The 21333-nt window shown below is 33.4% G+C and overlaps 1 protein-coding gene across 1 annotated transcript in view; it reads left to right on the top strand.

Moving 5' to 3' along the window:
• The window catches only part of MYCBP2 (MYC binding protein 2, E3 ubiquitin protein ligase), a 300054-nt gene that overhangs the window by 149137 nt on the left and 129584 nt on the right, over positions 1-21333 (top strand). Inside the window, exons 34-43 of the mRNA XM_014544063.1 lie at positions 640-832; positions 1434-1708; positions 4898-5119; positions 6629-6820; positions 9125-9331; positions 10157-10288; positions 11646-11824; positions 14867-15009; positions 17188-17288; positions 17988-18206. Of these exons, the coding sequence (XP_014399549.1) occupies positions 640-832; positions 1434-1708; positions 4898-5119; positions 6629-6820; positions 9125-9331; positions 10157-10288; positions 11646-11824; positions 14867-15009; positions 17188-17288; positions 17988-18206 (1863 nt within the window). The remainder of the gene's footprint in view (positions 1-639; positions 833-1433; positions 1709-4897; positions 5120-6628; positions 6821-9124; positions 9332-10156; positions 10289-11645; positions 11825-14866; positions 15010-17187; positions 17289-17987; positions 18207-21333) is intronic.

The raw sequence follows: 21333 nt of genomic DNA on the forward strand, positions 1-21333 counted from the left end.
CCGGGCCTCTAGTCCTATATAATAAAAGGCTAATATGCAAATTGTCTCCTCGACCAGGAGTTTGACCCCAGCCAGCCCTGCTCCGGATCGCCCCCCCCCCACCCCAATCAGGGGCAGGGCTGACTGGCCAACTGCTCACGCGCCCCCTCCCCCCCCACTCGCCATGCCCTTGATCTACCCCTCCACCTTTAGCGGGGGCGGGGCTGGCCGGCCAACCACCCACGTTCCCTCCCCCAAGCCAGCCCAGCCCGATGGGCCCCGATCGGGGCAGCCTGTCCAGACCCCATCCATGCACAAATTCGTGCACCAGGCCTCTAATTTATTTCTAAGTGATTTTCTTTTATTTCTTTACTTATATGACAAACTAGATAGGTTGGTAGCAGAGAAACTTAGAAATGTATTTTTAAATAAGAAAATATTAAAGAATGTTGTTTTATAGATGCCTAACTACTTTACTATTTTTGTCAAGCTTCAGAAATGCTCCTAATGGTAATTTAATGAATGAACTAATAAGATGTCTTTTAATTGGTCTACCAAAACTCAACAAAAAATGTCAAGTTCAAATAAAGCTTTAGATTTGATTCATCTTATTGTATAATTTGGACTAATTTGTATCTAATTCTTCATGTTTTGGATTAGGAATGTTTTGAGTCATTGTTGAGTATTCTTCACTGGAGCTGGACCACCTTAGTCTTAGGAGTTGAAGAACTTAGAGGATTAAAAGGATTCCAGTTCACAGCTACCCTTCTAGATTTGGAGAGACTGCGCTTTGTGGGTACCTGTTGTCTGAGGTTACTGCGTGTCTATACCTGTGAAATTTACCCAGTGTCAGGTATGATCTTTTTTTTAAATGTCTTTGAGGAGAAAATATGTGAGAATTGAGAGGGATTATGTAGGGATAGCCAAGAGTTTAAGATCCCTTGGTGAACACACAATACAATATCCAGATGATGTATTATAGAATTGTACACCTGAAACCTATATAATTTTATTAACCAATGTCACTCCAATAAATTCAATTTTAAAAAAGCCCTAACTGCCTCATCTTGCTTCTTAAAAGAGGGGAGAAAGTCAGCTTGCTGGCATGCTTGTAAAGAATAAAATACATTACATGTCATTCTGATAACAAAAAATCATGTTGGACTAAAATTAAATACTCTTAATAAAGTGGTTTTTTAAACAGGTTCTGTCAAATAGAAATTTTTGAACAACTGATTTGGATTTACATGCCGAAACCAGTGTTTTGTTTATTTTTCTATATAGGTTTTAAAAAGAAATAAATTTGGACCATACTTAATTTCTAAATTGTTTCCTTTCTAGGTTATGAGTACTTATGATTTTTAGTTATATGGGAAATTACATGAATTATATTGAATGTTTTCATGCATATTTATTATTCTATTCAATTAGCAGCCTGTTTTGTTTCCTTAAAGCTACAGGAAAAGCAGTTGTAGAAGAAACTAGCAAATTAGCAGAATGTATTGGAAAAACCAGAACTTTGTTAAGGAAAATCTTATCAGAAGGAGTTGATCACTGCATGGTGAAGTTGGATAATGATCCTCAAGGATATCTCAGTCAACCCTTGAGTCTCCTGGAAGCTGTCCTTCAGGAGTGTCATAACACCTTTACTGCCTGCTTCCATTCCTTCTACCCAACCCCTGCCTTGCAGTGGGCTTGCCTTTGTGATCTGCTGAATTGTTTGGATCAGGTAATTTAAGTTTATAAAATGTTAGTTGATATAAAAAAAGGATGGTATACTTGCTTAATAAGTACTCTTCAAGATAATAAATATCAGTTGCCTCAGTCTTTCTAACTTTTATAAAAGGTAAATCAGGAAATCAGTTTGGTATGTGAGATTTAATAATCAATGTTCAAAAAATATTTTTTCTATTTGCTTTATTATTATTCTTAGTTATAAAATTGGCAGGCACAATGTGCAGCTGCTGATTTGCTCTTTAAACCTGTGTGTGTGTGTGTGTGTGTGTGTGTGTGTGTGTGTAAGAGGGAAAGAACAATAGTGAGTGAATATGTGAGAGCCAGTACAGTACTAGAAGGGCAGCCCCCACCACTCCATATCTGCAAAACCGTCAGGAGAGAAAGCTGTGAGTGAACTTGCACGTTGACATCCGTTCCCTCATAAGGAAACCACACCCTCACAAATGCGTATGCCCCAAATCACAGTTTCAAACCATCTGAGGCAAAACAGTTATAAAACTACAGGGAAAAATAGACAAATTCACATTGATAGTTGGAGACTTCAATACTGCTTCTTCAGTAATTTATAGAACAACTAGACAAAAAAAATCAGTAGGTTTATAGGGATTTGAACAGTACTATCAACCCCCTTGGTCTAAGTGACATTTAAGAAGCAGAAGGTGCAACTGCAATATACATATTCTTTCCAACGATACATATAATATTCACAAAGATAGATCATAGATGAGATGGTAGGTCATAAAATGTCTTGGTAAACTTCATAATATTAAAATTTTAAGGGAAGTGTTTTCAGAGCACAATAGAATTAAATTAGAAATAAATAGCAAAATATATCAAGAAAAGCACCAAATATTTGGAAAATAGACACACTTTTAAAAACCAATAAATCAAAGAAGAAATCCAAGTAAATTAAAAAATATTTCACACTGAAAGATAAAAATATAACATAAAAATTTGTAAGAAGTAGGTATAGCATTGCTTTTAGAGGAAATGTATGCTTTTACATGCTTACTAGTATACAAACAAAGAAAGGTTTAAAACCAATGATCTTAGTTTCTACCTTAAGAAGCCAGAAAGAAAAGCAAATCAAATCCAAAGAAAGAAGAAAGTAACAAAGAGAAAGGAAAGAAATAAAGGTAAGGACAGAAATTTGTAAAATAGTAAATAGAGAAAATAAAGTCAAAAGTTGGTTCTTTGAAAATATAACAAAATTTTAAAACTCCTAGAAAGTCTGACTGAGAGACAAGAGAAAGAAAAAATATAAAATACCATTATCAGGAATAAAATAGGAAATATCACTATAGATCCAACAGACATCAAAATGATAAGAAGGGAATATTATGAACAAGTTTATACCAATAAATTATAACTTTTAAAAAAAATTCTTGAAAAATATAACTTAAGCAAGTCTTGCACAATAGGAAAGAGAAAATCTGAATTGCCTTATATCCGTTAAAAATTGAATTCATTATCAAAGACTAATACAAAGAAAATTCCAGCCCTAGATATTGTCATTGGAGAATTCTTTTAAACATATAAGAGAGAAATAATAACAATCTTTTACAAACTCTTTCAGAAAATACAGGAGGCAACACTTCCCAACTAATTCATCAAGTTAGCTTTATCCTGATACCAAAACTTGACAAAGATATTAAAATATTAGGATAGACAAATATTACTCAGAAACATAGATGGAAAAGTTCTTAAAAATATTGTCAAATCAAATCGAACAATATAAAAAATGTATCATACCAAGTGGGGTTTATCTCAGAAATGCAAGGGTAGATTAATATTCAAAATTCATTGTAATTCACCATATTAACTAAGTAAAGAGGGAAAATTATATGATCCTCTCCATAGATACAGAAAAAGTATAGTTGACCCTTGAACAATATGAGGGTTAGGTGGGCTGACCACCCACACAATGGAAAATTGCATGTAACTTAGGTCAGCACTTCAAATACGCAGATTCCCAACTGCAGATTGAAAATAGTATTTGACAAAATTTTATTCAGCGATAAAAATTCAGCAAACTAGGATTTAAGGAAACTTTCTAAAGAAAGATAAAGAATATCTACAGCTAACATAAAAATTAATGGTGAAATATTTATTGTTTCCCTAAATTTGGGAACAATATACAAGGTATCTATTCTCACCACTCCTACTCAACATTGTACTGGAAGTTATAGAGCCCCCTCTCAAGCTCACCCTCCCACAAAAAAGAAATTCACTGGCATCAATCACCAGGGTATCCTAGCCTAGTGGAAAGGTATTCTAGTAATGACATCTGGGTGGGCAACTTTGTTTTTATTTTATTTAGCCATTTAGATACTGACCTTATTTTTCTTGGCATTTTTAAAAAGTGTTATTGTGGTAAGGACACTTAACATAAGATGTACCCTCTCAACACATATTGAGTGTGCAAGTACAATATTGTTATCTGTAGGTACAATGTTATGTAGCAGATCTCTAGCACTTACCTTTCATAGCTAAATGCTGCTGAGTAGACTGACTTTGACAAACATTGGTTTAACATTTAGAATATTGTTTTACTTTTAGCCTGTCTTTGTGACACGTGTTTAATGAACTAAGTAATGTGTGCAGTGCATACACAAATTCCTTTGTGAATTAGGATATCCTGTGCAGATAACTCTTTAAATCTTTGTTTTAAAATTTTACATGTTTGCTACTACTTTTCCTGAATAAACTGTGCAATGTGATGGCATAATTTTGTGATCTTAGTGAGATGTTAACATTAGTGAAATGTTATAGGAGCACAGAATTACAATTTAATTTATTTGAGGAAAGTAGTTTCAGTGCTTGTTACTGGAAATGCCTCAGATATATACTAATTGGGGCCTTTTTTTATGTCTTTGAGAATATTGCTGGACATAACTGTGATTCTGAAGATACAGAAATATATATAAGCTCATTTACTAGAGAACAGGAGTTGGTTTTTCTTGACCATATTTAATAGTTTTCCATTGTCATTGGGTAGTAACTTAAACAAGTGTTTCAAAGTATTGATGTAATATTATTCTGTAACAACACAATTACAATGATTGAACTCTAGAAAATTTTGGTATGATTTAAAATGGTGTTTCCCATTTGTATATCCAGAAACTTGCATTATATTGATGCAGTATTTTTTTAGTGGGTTACATATTTTTGTTTTTAAAAGGACATTCAAGAAGCAAACTTCAAGACATCAAGTAGTCGACTCCTAGCAGCTGTTATGTCAGCTCTGTGTCACACCTCTGTTAAACTGACTTCTATCTTCCCTATTGCTTATGATGGAGAAGTACTACTACGATCAATTGTTAAACAAGTTAGCACAGAGAATGACTCAACACTAGTTCACCGTTTTCCCCTTTTGGTAGCCCAGATGGAAAAACTCAGCCAGGTAGGTTTTCTAAAATATATTTTATATTGAAGCAATAAAACTGTCAAATGGAGACATATTTAGCTTAGTGCTTATTCTTCTATATCAGTAAATATATTTACCAAATAATTTTGTGTTTCACAAAAAAGACTAAAATTAAGGCAAAAAAAAAAAAGTCACATGTTTACCTATAAATAAGTACTCTTTTTTCTCTAATTTTTTTTGAATGATTCCTAACCTATAAGAAATTTAAGAGTGTTATATAAAGCATTCCTGTGTAATTTTTTTGGCTGAACCATTTGAAAATTGCAGATATTATAAAACACTTGTATCTTCTAATATATTTTATATTGCCAAGATAGAATTCTAAGGAAATAAATAACTTTTAAAACATTTTCTATAACATTTTGTTACATTAAAATAAGCATTACAAAACAATAGTCATAGAACATTCTTTATAATTTTTAATTAAATCTTTATTGTGAAAGTATTACATATATCCCTCTTTTTCCCCCATTGACCTCTTGATGAAATTAAATACATTTTGCTTTCTGTCCACAACTGGCTAAGAAATATTGAGGTTGGTAAAGGAGATAAATAATGTTCATGCTGGATATCAATTAAAATCAATTATCATCTTTTTCCTTTTTTTCTGGAGGAAAAAGGTATTTTCCCATTCATCTTTTTTTTAAAAAAATATGTTTTTATTTATTTCAGAGAAGGGGGAGGGAGGGAGGAAAAGAGGGAGAGAGATAGAAACATCAATGATGAGAGAGAATCATTGATTGGTTGCCTCCTGCCCACCCCCAACTGGGGATGGAGGCCACAACCCGAGCATGTGCCCTGACTGGGAATTGAACCATGACCTGTTGGTTCATAAGTCAACACTCAACCACTGAGCCATGCCGTTTGGACTTCCCATTGGTCTTTAGTGAGAGTCTGTAATTTCTTATTTTGATTTTTTTCCATTGGTAGGTGTTAGAATTTTTCTCTCTTTGTTTATGAAGTCAAATACATAGAAGTTATAAAATTGTATAGGAATAGTTATAGAATTCCATATTTTTATTACATACACGTACAGAAAGAATTTTGTTAGAAAATAGATTTGCAGAGATTACAATATTTCTTAGTTGCTTTACCTCTGAATATACCAGAAATAATTATCTGAGATTGGAATCTTGTCTAAAGAGAAAGCTTTTTAAATGGAAAGAGTTTTATTCTGTTTGTCACAAAGAATTGTTACTGAAAAGTTAAGAAAATAGTTAAAATGACAAAAAGCTAATAAAACATAGCTTGTAAATGTGTGATACTTTTATGATACACAGATGCTAATAATTTAAAAAGAACTGCTAAGTGAAAAATAGATATAATGACTCCACATACAACTGGATAGATTTATGGAATTAGACTCAAGTCTGAATTTTAAGGTTCTCTTCTAGAAAGACAAGATTTTGAAATTGAGTGCCCCTGAGAAGGAAAACAAAGCAGTATCTTGGAACTGTTTTTGTTGTTTTTTTTAATGTATCACAGAGTGAAGAGAACATCTCTGGGATGACAAGCTTCCGTGAAGTTCTGGAGAAAATGCTGGTTATTGTTGTGCTCCCAGTCAGGAACAGCCTGAGGAGGGAAAATGAGCTGTTCTCCTCCCACCTGGTCTACAACACCTGTGGATTACTGGCCAGTATTGTCAGTGAACTGACAGCCTCAGCCCTGGGATCTGAGGTAATGTTCTACTTTGAGATTGGATAATAAGCACATGTTTAAACTTTCCACTTAGTTTCTTTTTTCATATATTTTGGTTTCATAGAAACTGATTTCAGTCCCACTGTTGTTGTTTTTTTACTTAAAAAAAATACATTTAAGCTAACTAGGCTGTTTTCCCCTTTCTTATACCTTTTCTCTGCTCTTATTTGCTTCCTCTCTCACCAGTTTACCCAGGATGTCACACATATACAATATATATGTTTTTCTCTTAGCTGCTGCATTGCACAACCCCACTGTCATATCCCAGTAAATGCAAGTTTGGCCCTGGCTGGTGTTGCTCAGTTAGTCGAGTATCGTCCCATGCACCTAAGGGTCATCAGTTCGAGATTCCCAGTCAGGGCACATGCCAGGATTGCCAGCTCCATCCCCAGTGGGGGGCATGCAGGAGGCAGCCAATCAATGTTTCTCTCTCTGTCTTCCTTCCTCTCTCTCAGAATCAATTAAAATATATTATATATATATAAAATAAAATATATAATAAAATAATTTGCGTTGCTGCATAATGAGTAATGGAAGTAGGACTATTACTAATGAATGCATGGCATGGAAAGGGTAAAAAGGTAGCTATGCCCACTTGATTGACTCTAGACAAATACACATGTAAAATGGGAATAATAATTTTTATCTTACCTAAGTCACAAAGTATTTTTAATGTAGTAAAATATAAATAACATAAAATTTATTCTAATTTTCTGTGTATAGTTCAATGGCATTGAGTACAGTACATTCACATTGTTGGATAGCCATAACACAAAGTTTTAAAAGGATCAAATATTATGTTTGAGAAAACCATTTTAAGTACCTTTACATTTTGTAAAGTAGCATTATATTTCACTATTTCACTGGTCTATAGTATCTGTTTTATAATTTATCTAAACATTTTGGCTGTATTTGGTAAGTGATTTTATTTTTCCCCCCAAAAGTAGATAGTACATTGGTCTTGAAAATCATGTCATGATACGAATTATCTTATATCATTGGAATGAATATTTAATAACTAGCATATATTCAGTGGTCCCAGGTCTCAAATTTTTTACAAAGGAACTTTTTTTCTCTATTTTACTTTCATAATTCCTAGTCTTTGCTTTTTCTTACTTTTAGATTTATTTTAGAATCTATTCTGAATTAGCCCATTTAGTCTACACTCATTATTGATTCATTGTGACAGTTTAGCCTTTAGGATTTCCTAGTGATTATATGCACCTAAGCAGTTTAGTATCTCACCTGGGAAGCCTTCCCCCAGTTCTTAGTTAGCTTAGGCTTTGGCCTCAGGTGCCATTAAAGCCCTGTCAGAACATTAAAAAAATTTTTAAGTTATTAATTCAGCCTATATAATATGCTTATCTTCTGTAGTAGATCTGATAGAGAAAGTTTGTACTGCACACATAGGTCCCACCCAGAATGTTACTATATAGTTATCCCCTATGAACTAACCTGTCTAATGAAAAGGAATGCTCAAAATTGCAGGTTCCTAATATACAGCCTTTGGAGTTCCCAATAGTCCTGTCTAGACATTCATATATCTTTCTTTCCCAGAGCAGTTTTTCTTTCTCTTCAATTTTCTTTCTCAGATTTCTGAAGCCAACTTAGATCAGCAACAAGGTCTATAATTAAAAAGAGTGGTTTTAAACCAAAATAAGTTCTCTGATCCTCTCTAATGAAAGTCTGTGTGGTTGTATTTGTGTGTGTGTGTGTATTCAAAATTTTTTGAATGCGAAGTTTTAATATCACTATACATTAGTGTTCTTCAGACCTAAGACAGAACATTTTCTGCAAATGAAGTCTTACTTGTAAACTTACAGATAAAAGGAGTGGTGGTCTGACTGAAGAGGGGAACCTGAGTTTACTACTTTCTTGAATACCTATCTGCAGAATTCCTAGAGCTCTGTGTGGTATAGTTTGCAATTTGTTGGTCTATAGAATATTGATGACATTTTTTGCTATCTGTTTTCAAAGTGAGTGATCATTCATATGGTATGACTGTAATAACAAGTTTATAGTTCTGGCATTATAAATTAAGTGAAATGCATCATTTAATATGCCTAAGAGAAGAAAATACTCTCAAGTGATAATGATGTATAAATATAGAATGAGAAAATCTGCTTTTATTGCTGGTTATCTTTTAATAGAAATGTACCATTTGGAAGGTTTTACCTCACTTATTAAATGTAGGTTACTTAACTGAACTTAGAAACCTTTGCATAGATTATTTTAAAGGTATGTTATTAACACTACCGTTGTAATTGCTTTTGTCATTCACAGATCGATGGACTTAATTCTCTGCACTCTGTTAAAGCCAGTGCCAACCGATTCACAAAAACAAGTCAGGGAAGAAGTTGGAACACTGGGAATGGGTCTCCTGATGCAATCTGTTTTTCAGTTGACAAGCCTGGAATAGTTGTGGTTGGTTTTTCTGTCTATGGAGGAGGTGGAATTCATGAATATGAATTAGAGGTGCTGGTTGATGATGTAAGTACCACTCTCACAGTGTTCATGTTGCTGTGTGGGTTGTGTATCAGGATGTCTTATCATAGTATGATAGACCAAATCTTTGAGGGTAGATCAATCATAGATGGAAGATTTTAAGAAAATCGAAAGAGAGTGATTCTACCCGATTGCTATGTGCCATCTTGGATCACTCCTGCCTCATATTTTTTACACTTCCAGGAAAGATTTTAAATGATAAGACTAGAAATTATATAGCTGAGCCTCTGATTACAGTCTTGAGTAAATTTTTTTCTGCTATTGTAAGTTCTCCAGAAACAAGAACAATATTCTAATATTACTACCTGTATCTGTGGTTAAGCATTTTTGTCATAGTGTGCTAATAGATGATTCTTAGTAAAGATACTTATTGATTGTTTTAGCTGTATTTTGCTATATGCTCTAAATAGAAGTACCTGAGTTTTCACAAAGCTTTATTAATGGAACAGAAAGTAGTTTTTCCTAATATATAGTAATTTGTCTGTGTTTTATATTTTTAAACAGTTAAATTAATTGTTTCTTTATTTCATTAGGCTTTATAATTATATATAGCATTATTCTTATGAAGAACTAGGAATCCTTTGAGGACATCAGATGAGAAAAGTGTATTTATATGATTTCGGTTTTAGACTCCACAAGAAATCAGATAAAAGTAAATAGTTTATAGAGTACAAAAAATTTTGTGTGTGATATATATGAGGAAATGCTAATACCTAATGTTATATGCTTTAAAACAGTTAGGGATTATACATCAAAACTGTTCTTGTAATAAAGAGTGTGGTGGACTTTGTTTTGTTTTATTTTAATTAGAGTGAACATGCAGGAGATTCTACTCATTCTCATAGATGGACATCTCTAGAATTAGTCAAAGGAACCTATACAACAGATGATTCACCCAGTGATATCGCTGAAATCAGACTTGACAAAGTTGTTCCTTTAAAGGTAACTTTACTAATATATTTCTTTTGTAAATAATAGGTATTATTATGTAGTTTACTTAAAAATATCAAAAAGTACTCCTTTATGTGGTGCTTTAAATGTTTAGGGAGTACATTTATATTCTTGTCATTGTACTGTATAATATTCCTAATTGCAAAAGATCTCTTAAAGTCTGGTATAGTAAAAAGTACAGTATAATGAAAGGTATTGTTAGATTTGGGAGTCAAACAGATATAGCTTCTTCAAATACCTGCTCTTTCACATATTAGCTCCAAGATATTGGACATGTTATCATTTAACCAGTTTGAGACATCCTGTAGATTGGGAAGGATAATATCTATATTGTAGTGCTGTTCAGATTAAATAATGGAATTAAGTACTTACCTCAATGTCTAGTACAGTTTAGAAACTCAATAAATATTAATTCCTGCCCTTTCTTCTCTTCTGTGCCAGAACTCTTTTAAAAAATAATTAATATCAACAAATAGTATTCACTATTAAAGTTACATTATATAACTTAAATATCTAGCAGTAAATAACTAACTTTATCAAAACAGAAATTTTACTTAATACTAAAATACTTATTAATAAAGTAATGCTGCAGTCAACTGTAATAGTTTTCATTATAGAGCAGAATTTTAGGTAAGTTCACCAGAAACCTCACCAAAGAGTTCAGATACCAGAAACCAAAAACCTTTATTGTGAATTTTATATCATGAATCATAAGTTATCAGTATCTGTATCTTACATTTTCTATATACAGTGCATCATATTTTGGACAACTTTTTCCTATGGATATTTCTTCTATATCTGCCTATTTATTTCTGTCTCTGAGTATATTTTCTTAAAATAAAAATATAATGGACTCACCATTATTTTTTCTCTCTTTTAAATTATTTCAAAAGTTAAATTCAAAGAAAATACTGTCTTATGTATTTATAATCTTTTAGTATGGCTAATTCTTGGTAGTATTATTAAGAGCAAGAACTAGAATCACACTGCCTGTATTCAAATCCTAGTTCCATTTTTTACTAGCTTTGTGACTATAGGCAAGTTACTTAACTTCTCTGAGCCTCAAATGCCTCATCTATAAAATAGGGATAATAACAGTACTTCATGAGGTTTTTTTTAATGATTAATTTAATTAAATCACACAAAGTACTCAGGACAGCTTCTGTTAAAAAATAAATATCAATAAGTGTTAGTTACCCTGTTTGATTCATTAAAAACTCATGTAAACAAATTGTCTATATAAATGACAATGAAATTCAATATATTTGCCCAGTTTACTTCAGAGTTCCTTCTGTATATTTCTACGCATTATGAATAAACATAAACATGTTTTACATTTATTGTGAAGGAAAATGTTAAATATGCTGTGCGCTTGAGGAATTATGGAAGCCGAACGGCCAATGGAGATGGAGGAATGACCACAGTTCAGTGCCCTGATGGTGTGACGTTTACATTCAGCACGTGCAGCTTGAGTAGTAATGGCACAAACCAAACCAGAGGACAGATTCCACAAATACTTTACTATCGGTAGGTGTGTGTATAGAAATCAGGAACTATTTTAAAGTAGTAGAACATACATAATTTACTCTCTAGTTAAAATACGCTGAATGGGTAAATTATAATTAAATTATACAGTATCTCTTCTTTGCACATAGTACTTGTGCTAATTCATATTAAAAAAGTCTCATTTTTAATATCTAAATTCAGTTTCACCTTAAAGGTGAATACTTTGAAATTTTCATTATTTTGATAATATATTTGAAACTTTTATGTTGTCACTTTTAGTTTGTGGTCTGCAGTTTCTAATTTAAATGGAATGTATTTTTTTCCAAAAATACCTAAAAATGGTGATCAATCAATTCTACCCGAGTACTAGTATTGCCTTGATTCTGTTGTCCAGTCTGCAGAATATTTTTATGTCTATGACTCTAGTACTAGAGTATAAAATTATATATTTCTTATGTGTTTAACAAAAACCATTTCTTTTTTTTTAATATATTTTATTGATTTTTTTACAGAGAGGAAGGGAGAGATAGAGAGTTAGAAACATCAATGAGAGAGAAACATCGATCAGCTGCCTCCTGCACATCTCCTACTGGGGATATGCCCGCAACCAAGGTACATGCCCTTGACCGGAATTGAACCTGGGACCTTTCAGTCCGCAGGCCGATGCTCTATCCACTGAGCCAAACCGGTTTCGGCCAAAAACCATTTCTTATGTAAATAGTGAGACATAAAAAAATATTATTTGGGTTTAAAAAACTTCTAAGTATACATTTCTGAGTCTAAATTTTTGTTTTAACAACTTAGCTGGAATCCTAAGGAGTAGTGTGTACCAATCACTTTTGTCCTCAACCTGACTTTGCATCAAATTACTGAAATTGCATATCACTTTCAGAGGTTTGCTGTTTTCTGTTTCCTCATAAACAATCTGGAGAAACTGCTTGGGCACTTAGCACAAAATAGTTTCCTTGAATGTAGACTTTCTGCCTCCTTTCTCCATGTGAAATAGGATACAAATAATACACATTAAATAGCTACATTGGCATCCTGCTGAGTACAAAAGGTTTTTTTAATCATTTCACCGTCATGAAACTGTCTCATAGCACTACAGGAAACACTACATTATTCTTTTCTCAAATCATAGAGTAAAAACTATGTTATACACAAGAGAAGATATATCTTTAATTGTCATATCTTCTACATAATACAGTGCTTCAGGTGTCTTGATTGTTTTTTACCAAGCTTTAATATAAATACACTTAGCTTCAATTTAAAAAAATAGTTAAGTTTAAAAAGATTAAAATCTCTTAATTTTAAATACCATTTTACTCTGAGGCTCCCAACGTTATATCTTTAGTTTTTATCTCGTCTGAGCCCCAGACTGAATATCTACTTTCCACTTTGATATCTTTATTTGAGTGACAGTAATAGAAATGATCGTGATAGTTAATGTAGGATGAGCACTTACTGTATGCCATGCAACGCTCTCAGTGTTTTACCTGTGCTGTCAGCTAGTTCTCACAGTAACCTCATGAGGGGTAGGCTCTTTTCCTATCCCTGCTTTACTGATGAGGAACTGAGACAGTGATTAAACACCTTGCCTACAGACATGCTTCTAGTAAAATTGTGGCCCTGGGATTGCAGGCAGGAAATCAAACACTCACTCTTACCTCTATGTCATATATCCACTTTAAGGCTGCTCTAGGTAGTTGGCTAATAGAAATCTTAATGTGTCCAAAGTAATTCTTCTCATCTACAGTTTCAGCCAAACTCCTTGGAGTCTTTTTTCTTTTTCTTTTAGTTTTTAAAATTACATTTTTTTAAAGTTAATATGTGCATGTAATAGTAAACTGAAAACACAAGAAGTAAAGAACAAAGTCATCCATAACCACAAGCAGCTTACAGTCTGACTTATTTTTTTAATTCCCCTGTGTATCTACACAACTAAGCTTCCATTTTTGTGTAATTAAGATGGTACAGTTTTATATATCATACTTTTTTACACATCCTGAATATATACCATTTCAAAGTCCCAGAACTATATGAGTATTTTGATAATCCAGAATACACTACACTAACTCAACCTGGAAGAAAAAAAAGTGTAATCCTGCCTTTTGTGATGACAAGATATTGGCAAAGTTACAATTAAAATACTGCATTCCCTAATGCTCAATAAAAAATGAGACACAGAGAAACAGAGTATACAAAGTATGATGCTTCTAAGAGAATTCATTATGATCTATACTTTTAAAATACTAGCAAGGAGTCAGATTCAACTTAATTACTAACAATGTATTCCTATAGTACGGTACACAAGAAGAGGTGCATGCTCATCAGTGGTCGTGCCTTCTTTTTTTCTTACTTTACATCTAGTTCATCAAGTACTGACAGCTGTAACTTTAAAATGTCAGATTACTTCCATGATTAACAGTTACTTCAAGCCATCACTTCTACCTGGATAACTGTAATAGCCTCTAAATCAGTCTCCCTCCTGTTGTGTTGCCCTACTAGAGTCAGTTCTCCACAGCACAGCCAGAGTGATCTACTGGAAATGTAAATCATTTCAAGTTCTGCCCTTACTCAAAATCCTCTCATAAATTTCCATCCCCATTCCAGTATAAAATGTAAAGTTGTTATTTGGCATACTCATTTCACATGATCTAACTTTCCCACCTTGTCACTTGTTCTCCTTTCATTCCAGATACCCTTATCTGCATTCTGGTCCTTGAACTCACCAATCTTGTTCCTTTCTGAAATTTTATCTTACTGTTCCTTTTGCCTGAATACTTTTCCCTCAGAATTTTTTAAAATACATAATTCAGGCCTTTGTTCAATAGCAGTTTTAAGATAGACTGTCCTTGATCTTATTTAAAATAACTTTATATCCTATGTTCTTTTTTTTTTGATGCCCTGTTACTCCTTGAAATTATATAATTACCTATTTACTTTTTAAAATTTTAACTTTTTAAACTGTATATGAGGAGCTCTGATTTAGATATGATTCCTAGAGTTAGATCATGTTTTGCCTACCATGTAAAATAATCTCATGTGTTATTCATGTTCTAGGAGTGAATTTGATGGAGATTTACAGTCCCAACTTCTGAGTAAAGCCAATGAGGAAGATAAAAACTGTAGCAGAGCTCTCTCTGTGGTAAGCACCGTTGTTCGAGCTGCAAAAGACCTTTTGCACAGAGCTCTTGCTGTGGATGGTAAGACTTTTACTTTCTTAATAATCATCATATTAGGTTAATTATGCACAGTTACTGAAGATGAACCATCTGGTAGACTTCCAGAGTGTTTTGTTCATTGTAAATCTACACATACACATACAATCATTTTGGATCAGTCATATACTTCATACAGCATTGCAGACTTTTTTAGAATGTTCAAAAGCCTGGTAATTATTATTTTCTTAAACTAGTAAAAGAAAAACTCTTGATTAAACTGAGTGTTCACTTTATCTTTTCATAGTCAAAAAGCATTTTGTTTTCTCCTTTAGACCAGTTTTTCTTCCTATTTGTCTTATTTCCAGTAATGTAATTGCCATTTACCCAAAGTCTGAGTAACCCTAGACATTTCCCCTAATTCATCTGTCTAAATTGAGCTTTATGAGTTCTCCCACCGGAAACTCCAGTTTGTATTCTCCATTCTGTCTGTTCTCTCCTAGTTCAGGGTGCCATGGTGCAAGCATATGTCCTTTTTTATGGGTGGATCACAACCTAATAATCTCACTGCCACCTTTCCCTTATTCCCTGTCTAGTTATCGAGGCCTTTTCCTCACTGGCAATAGAGTTATATTTACAAAAACATTCACTGTTACCCACCCCACCTTACTGTTACTTATAACACTTGTTCCTAAGCCTAGTTGCATATCAAAATTACCTGAGAAACTTGCTAAAAATGAAGAATATTTGGCCCATTCAAATTATGGGTTTTGGCTGGGCTAGGAATCTGTATCCTATCTACACTAATAAAAGAGAGAGATGCAAATTGACCGTACCTTCGTGACACCCACCAGCCAATCAGGAGTGTGTATGCAAATGAACCCAACAAAGATGGCTGGTTAATTTGCATACACAGACACCGAGTGGCCAGGGGAGGGGTGGGATGCTTGTGTCGTCGCCATGGCAACGATGCAGGAGTTCCGCACCACCCCAGCCGCTCTGGGCCTCTGGACAGCGTGGGAAGGCAGAAAGGCAGCTCCGGGCTGGAGCAAGGCGGTGCTGGCAGCCAGGGGAAGGAAGGCTCATTCTGCACGAATCTTCGTGCATTGGGCCTCTAGTTCTATTATAATAAAAGGCTAATATGCAAATAGACCGAACAGCAGAATGGCCGGTCGCTATGAAACACACTGACCACAACGGGGCAGAAGCTCAACGCAGGAGCTGCTCCCTGATGGTCAGTGTGCTCCCACAGTGGGAGTGCCACTCAGCCAGAAGCCCTGAGCTGGGCTCACAGCTGGTGAGCACAGTGGCAGTGGCGGGAGCCTCTCCTGCCTCCGTGGCAGCGCTAAGGATGTCTGACTGCCGGCTTAGGCCCTCTCTCCCCGGAGAACAGGCCTAAGTTATCAGTTGGACATCCCCCGAGGGCTCCTGGACTGCGAGAGGGTACAGGCTGGGCTGAGGGACAACCCCCCCCCCCCCTCCCCAAGAGCATGAATTTCATGCACTGGGCCTCTAGTTTTTAATAAGCACCTAGCCTATTCTGATGCAATAGCTGACTTAAAAACAAGTATTTTGGAATAATTGATTGGCTTTCAACGTAACAGTCTTTATAATGTAGACTCAATTTATCTTTCAGCACCATGTTCATGGGTAAAAATGAGTAAAATGTCCATCAGCATAGTGCTTTACATGGGAAAACAGAAGGCATTATAGCTTAACAGCAAACATTTTTGGAGTGCTTAATATGTATAGGAATTGTTCTAAGTATTTTAGGTATATTAACTCACTTAATCTTTATAACATCATATAAGGGAAGTACTGTTAGTATCCTTTTTTATAGGTGATTACTGAGGCATATACAGATTAAGTAATTTGCCTAATGTCACAAAAAGCCAGGTGTGATACCAAGAGTAGTGGTTTAAAATCATGACTGTTACTCTAGGTTTTAATCCTGGCTCTATCATTTTACAGATGTGTGATTTTGGGCAAGGTACTTAAACACTATGTGCCTTGGTTTCCCTTCTAAAAAGTAGTGATAATAAAAGTTTCTTATTGATTGAGATAATACATGTAAATAAAGCCCTTACAATAGTGTCAGGTCCTAATAAGCACTCGTCGACATCAACTATAATTTTGCTTAAAATAATAAAATATAAATTTAGTACAGCATATATTCATTACAGTGAAATTACTTTCTAATTATAGTTTTAATACCCTTTTTAGCTGATGACATTCCAGAACTGCTTAGCTCTTCCAGTCTGTTTTCCATGCTGCTTCCCCTTATTATAGCCTACATAGGACCAGTAGCTGCTGCTATTCCCAAGGTATGTAATTTAATTTTATAACTTTGAATCTTTTTTTAAACGAAATCATTTTTTTAGACTTTGTATCCTTTCTTTAAGAATATTTTAATCTTTGAAGTACCTGGGTTACAGGTAACAAGCAGAGATAGACATGTTAATTGATAGAAATTATTAAATCTCTTTGTGTTATTGGTATTGTTTACTGCATTGTTATGCTTACTTATTGGCTTTACATTTGAAAAATTTGGGAATAGGAAATATATGTTAGAAATATGGCATGTAAGGAAAGCTTAAGTTAACTGAGATTTTTAAATTTATGAGATTGATCCCAAATTTCCATTTTGAATAAAAATAGCCAGTATAAAAGGAGAGGAGTATTTTTTAAATTGTGAAATAGTCAAGACAAGGAAGAAATTATAAACTATTGATGCTTTGCCATAATTATTGAGTGAAACTTAATTTACTGTAGATCACAAAAAGGCAAAAGTATTTAAAAATACAGACTAATTTATCTTCATATAACATTTAAGACATCTATGATAAATCTTTTTTTCTCATTGAACAAATTTCTTGTTAAACAAACACTTAGCTAAAAGAAACTCTAGATGGGAATTCTTAATAATAAGAATAACCAATAATTATAATAATTAATAATTTTAAAGCAACTTTCACATTTACTGTCTCATTTAATCTTTTCTTTTATATATGTAAATGTACTAGGTTGCTGTAGAAGTCTTTGGCCTTGTCCAACAGCTGCTTCCCTCAGTTGCCATTTTGAATCAGAAGTATGCGCCTCCTGCGTTCAATCCTAATCAGTCAACTGATAGCACCACAGGAAACCAGCCCGAACAAGGCCTCTCTGCTTGTACAACCTCTAATCACTATGCTGTCATAGAGAGTGAACACCCCTATAAACCTGCATGTGTGATGCACTACAAGGTAGGCACCGATTTTTAGGGAGAGTTTAAAACTTGGTTTGATGTTCTATAATGATATCTTAAAGGATACTTAGCCTCTGCTCAGAAGTGTAACTTCTTCTATAGTATTTAAACATAGAAAATCACAAGGTAATTAGGCATTGTCAGATACACAAAAGAACGGAATTTTTATCATTAAAGAGCAGTTTTGCAGGGTTTATAAGAGTTGTTCTCATAGTTTTTACAAGTACAGTGCAGTATATAATGCTTAACTGCATATTATATATTTTAATAGTAGATAGAACCATTAAAACTTAAAAAGCATACTTTTGGAACTGAAATTGTTTGTACTACAGCCTCAGCTCTCACAATTTATATACATAATGTAGGATTTAAAGTACTCTATTAATGGGAGGTTAAAAGTTTACTGCTGTTGCCAGAAAAAGTATTTATACAGATAATGGATGAACTACAACTTTTTAATAGTACAAATGAACCTCTTCATGTTTCTTTCTTTTTTTAATCCTCACCTGAGGATATTTTTCCCTTGATTTTCAGACAGAGTGGAAGGGAGGGAGAAGGAGGAAAGAGAGAGAGAGAAACATCAATGTGAAAGAAATACATTGATTGGTTGCCTTCCACACATGCCCAGACCAGGGCTGGGGATTGAACCCGCAACTGAGGTATATGCCCTTGACTGAAATTGAACCTATGACTCTTCAGTCCTCAGGCCGACACTCTAACCATTGAGAAAACTGGCCAGGGCCCTCTTCATGTTTCTTAACCATTCTTTGTTGGTGGCCTGTTTGCTTTTTAAAGTGTAAATAAAAGTGTCTGGGTTAAAAAAAGAAAAAGTACTCTTTTGTACATAATGTAAAAAATACATGAAACATTTATAAATATAATATAGAGTATTCAAAATCTTTATTTCTTGCTTTTTAAATTGTATCATGTAAATTGAAGAGAATTGAATTATAAGTTTGTTTTATGTGTTTATTAAGTATTTAGCTTTTTATTGTAGACTATGGTAAACATAAAATGACAAACTAGTACAGTTACCTCATTTTATCCATCATCCTAGATTCAACAGTTAGTTATCACCTCTTGGCCTAACCTATTTCATCTATTTTCTGCCCATTTTGTTCTTTCGTAAATTGTTTTAAAGCACAACCATGGATATTTCATATGTATCTTTAAAATATGAGGACCCATAAAAAATAGCCATATTATCACACTAAAAAACTAATAGTTCCTTTCTAACACCAAATATGCATATTTTAATTATTTGAATTACAATCCAGATAAGATCCATACATTGTGATTGGTTCTATCTCTTAAGTTCATAGGTTTCCCTCCATCTCTCTTTTTTTGTTTCCTTGAATTTTATTTAAGAAATTAGATCATAGGTCTTTGTTGGATAGGAGCCTCTAGCTTGCTTCCTGCGTTCATTAGACACCCTGTTGTCATTCATAGCATTCTTTCTCTCTGGTATGATAAGATGTTCTAGGATCATTTTATACATTTCTTGCCTCATATCTGAAACCAGCCATTTTTTTCAAAGTGCCCTGGTTCCTTTTAAGGGTGATGGGTATTTAAAAGCCGAAATCTAGCACTAGAGGTGCTCATTTCTCCTGGGTTGGTCATTGTTTTTAAATATTTATAGTGCCATAACTAATACATACACTCACACATAAACACATGTTTATACACACAGGCAATTGTTATTTTATATATGTATATGTTTATATATTTCTATACAAATTTATGTAGTCATTGTTTAAAAATATACAATATGTGTATATGTATATACACTTATTTTCCTTCTTTATTTAAAAATGGTAGCACAATATATATACTATTTTGTACTTTGTTTTTTTAACAATGTGTATAGAAATCTCCCTATATCCATTTAAAGAGATTTAAAAAAAAGTTTATTCATTCAGTCTTATGGGTGTGTGCATTCAAGGTGTTTTTAGTATTTTGCTTTTTTTTTCCTTTTGCAATGAATAATTTGTGTATATGTTTGGATGTTTTTTTTCATGTTGTTGGAAGCATATCTTCAAAGTAAATTTTAGAAGTGGGATTGCTGGGTTAAACAAATGTAAAATAAGGAACCTTGTGTTTCGTAGATCTGGGATAGCTGATTCAGAGTGTGATTGCATATGTAGTTTTGCTAGTTGTGGATAAATTCCCTTACACAGAGGTTTATACTGTTCCGTGTCCCTCCCCCCAACCCCAACAATGAATGAGAGTACTTGTTTTCTCAAGGCCTCCCTTAACACAGAGTATGTGCTTAAATTTGGGGCTGTTTGCCAATATAATGGGAGAAATGGTATCTCAGTTGAGTTTTAATTTACATATATGTTATTATGAACAAAGTTGAACTTTTAATTTAAATGGATAATTTTAAAAATCCTTTACTAAAAATGTTTGCCTTAGTTCTAGGTAATTTTTTTAGATTAATATTATATTTAAGAAATAGTTAAGGTTCATTTTATACTCTACAACCAATTCATAGTTTACTATTTAACATGGACCTACTTAACTGTAATTTGACTACCATGACAGAATTCTCTCTGTGGTGATGGTGACCAAAGCTTAAAAGTGGCCTTAAAAATACATGTAATTATGTGCCATTATAAACTCATATATACAGTAAAACTTCAGGTTAGGTAAATCTAAAAATCTAGGTTTTTACCATGTGTGTAAGTTCTGTGTGTGTGTGTTTACTAGTATATTTTCCTAATATATGAAGGTTTTTTTCCTAATGAAAAGAAGCATTTGTAATAGATACTATGAATGCTAGATAACTTAAAAGTGACTAAAACCTTACATTTTAGTAATTTATTCATTTTCCATTAAATCTTTATATTTTATAGGTAAAATATTATTTTAATTTATCTACTTATATTCCTTAAATGTATACTTACTGAAACGGAAAATTTATTAAATAAGTAAACTATTCCATAAAAACTCATATAGCTAAATGTTTATGGATATTAAGTAGCTTTGTAATGTTTTTTATGATATCAATGTGTATTTACAAATATTATTAATTTTTTTTAATCTTTATTGTTCAGATTATTACAGTTGTTCCTCTTTTTTACCCCCATACCTCCCCTCCACCCGGTTCCCACCCCACCCTCTGC

The sequence above is a fragment of the Myotis brandtii genome, unplaced genomic scaffold (genome assembly GCF_000412655.1).
Source record: "Myotis brandtii unplaced genomic scaffold, ASM41265v1 scaffold350, whole genome shotgun sequence".
Classification (NCBI taxonomy): Eukaryota; Metazoa; Chordata; class Mammalia; order Chiroptera; family Vespertilionidae; genus Myotis; species Myotis brandtii.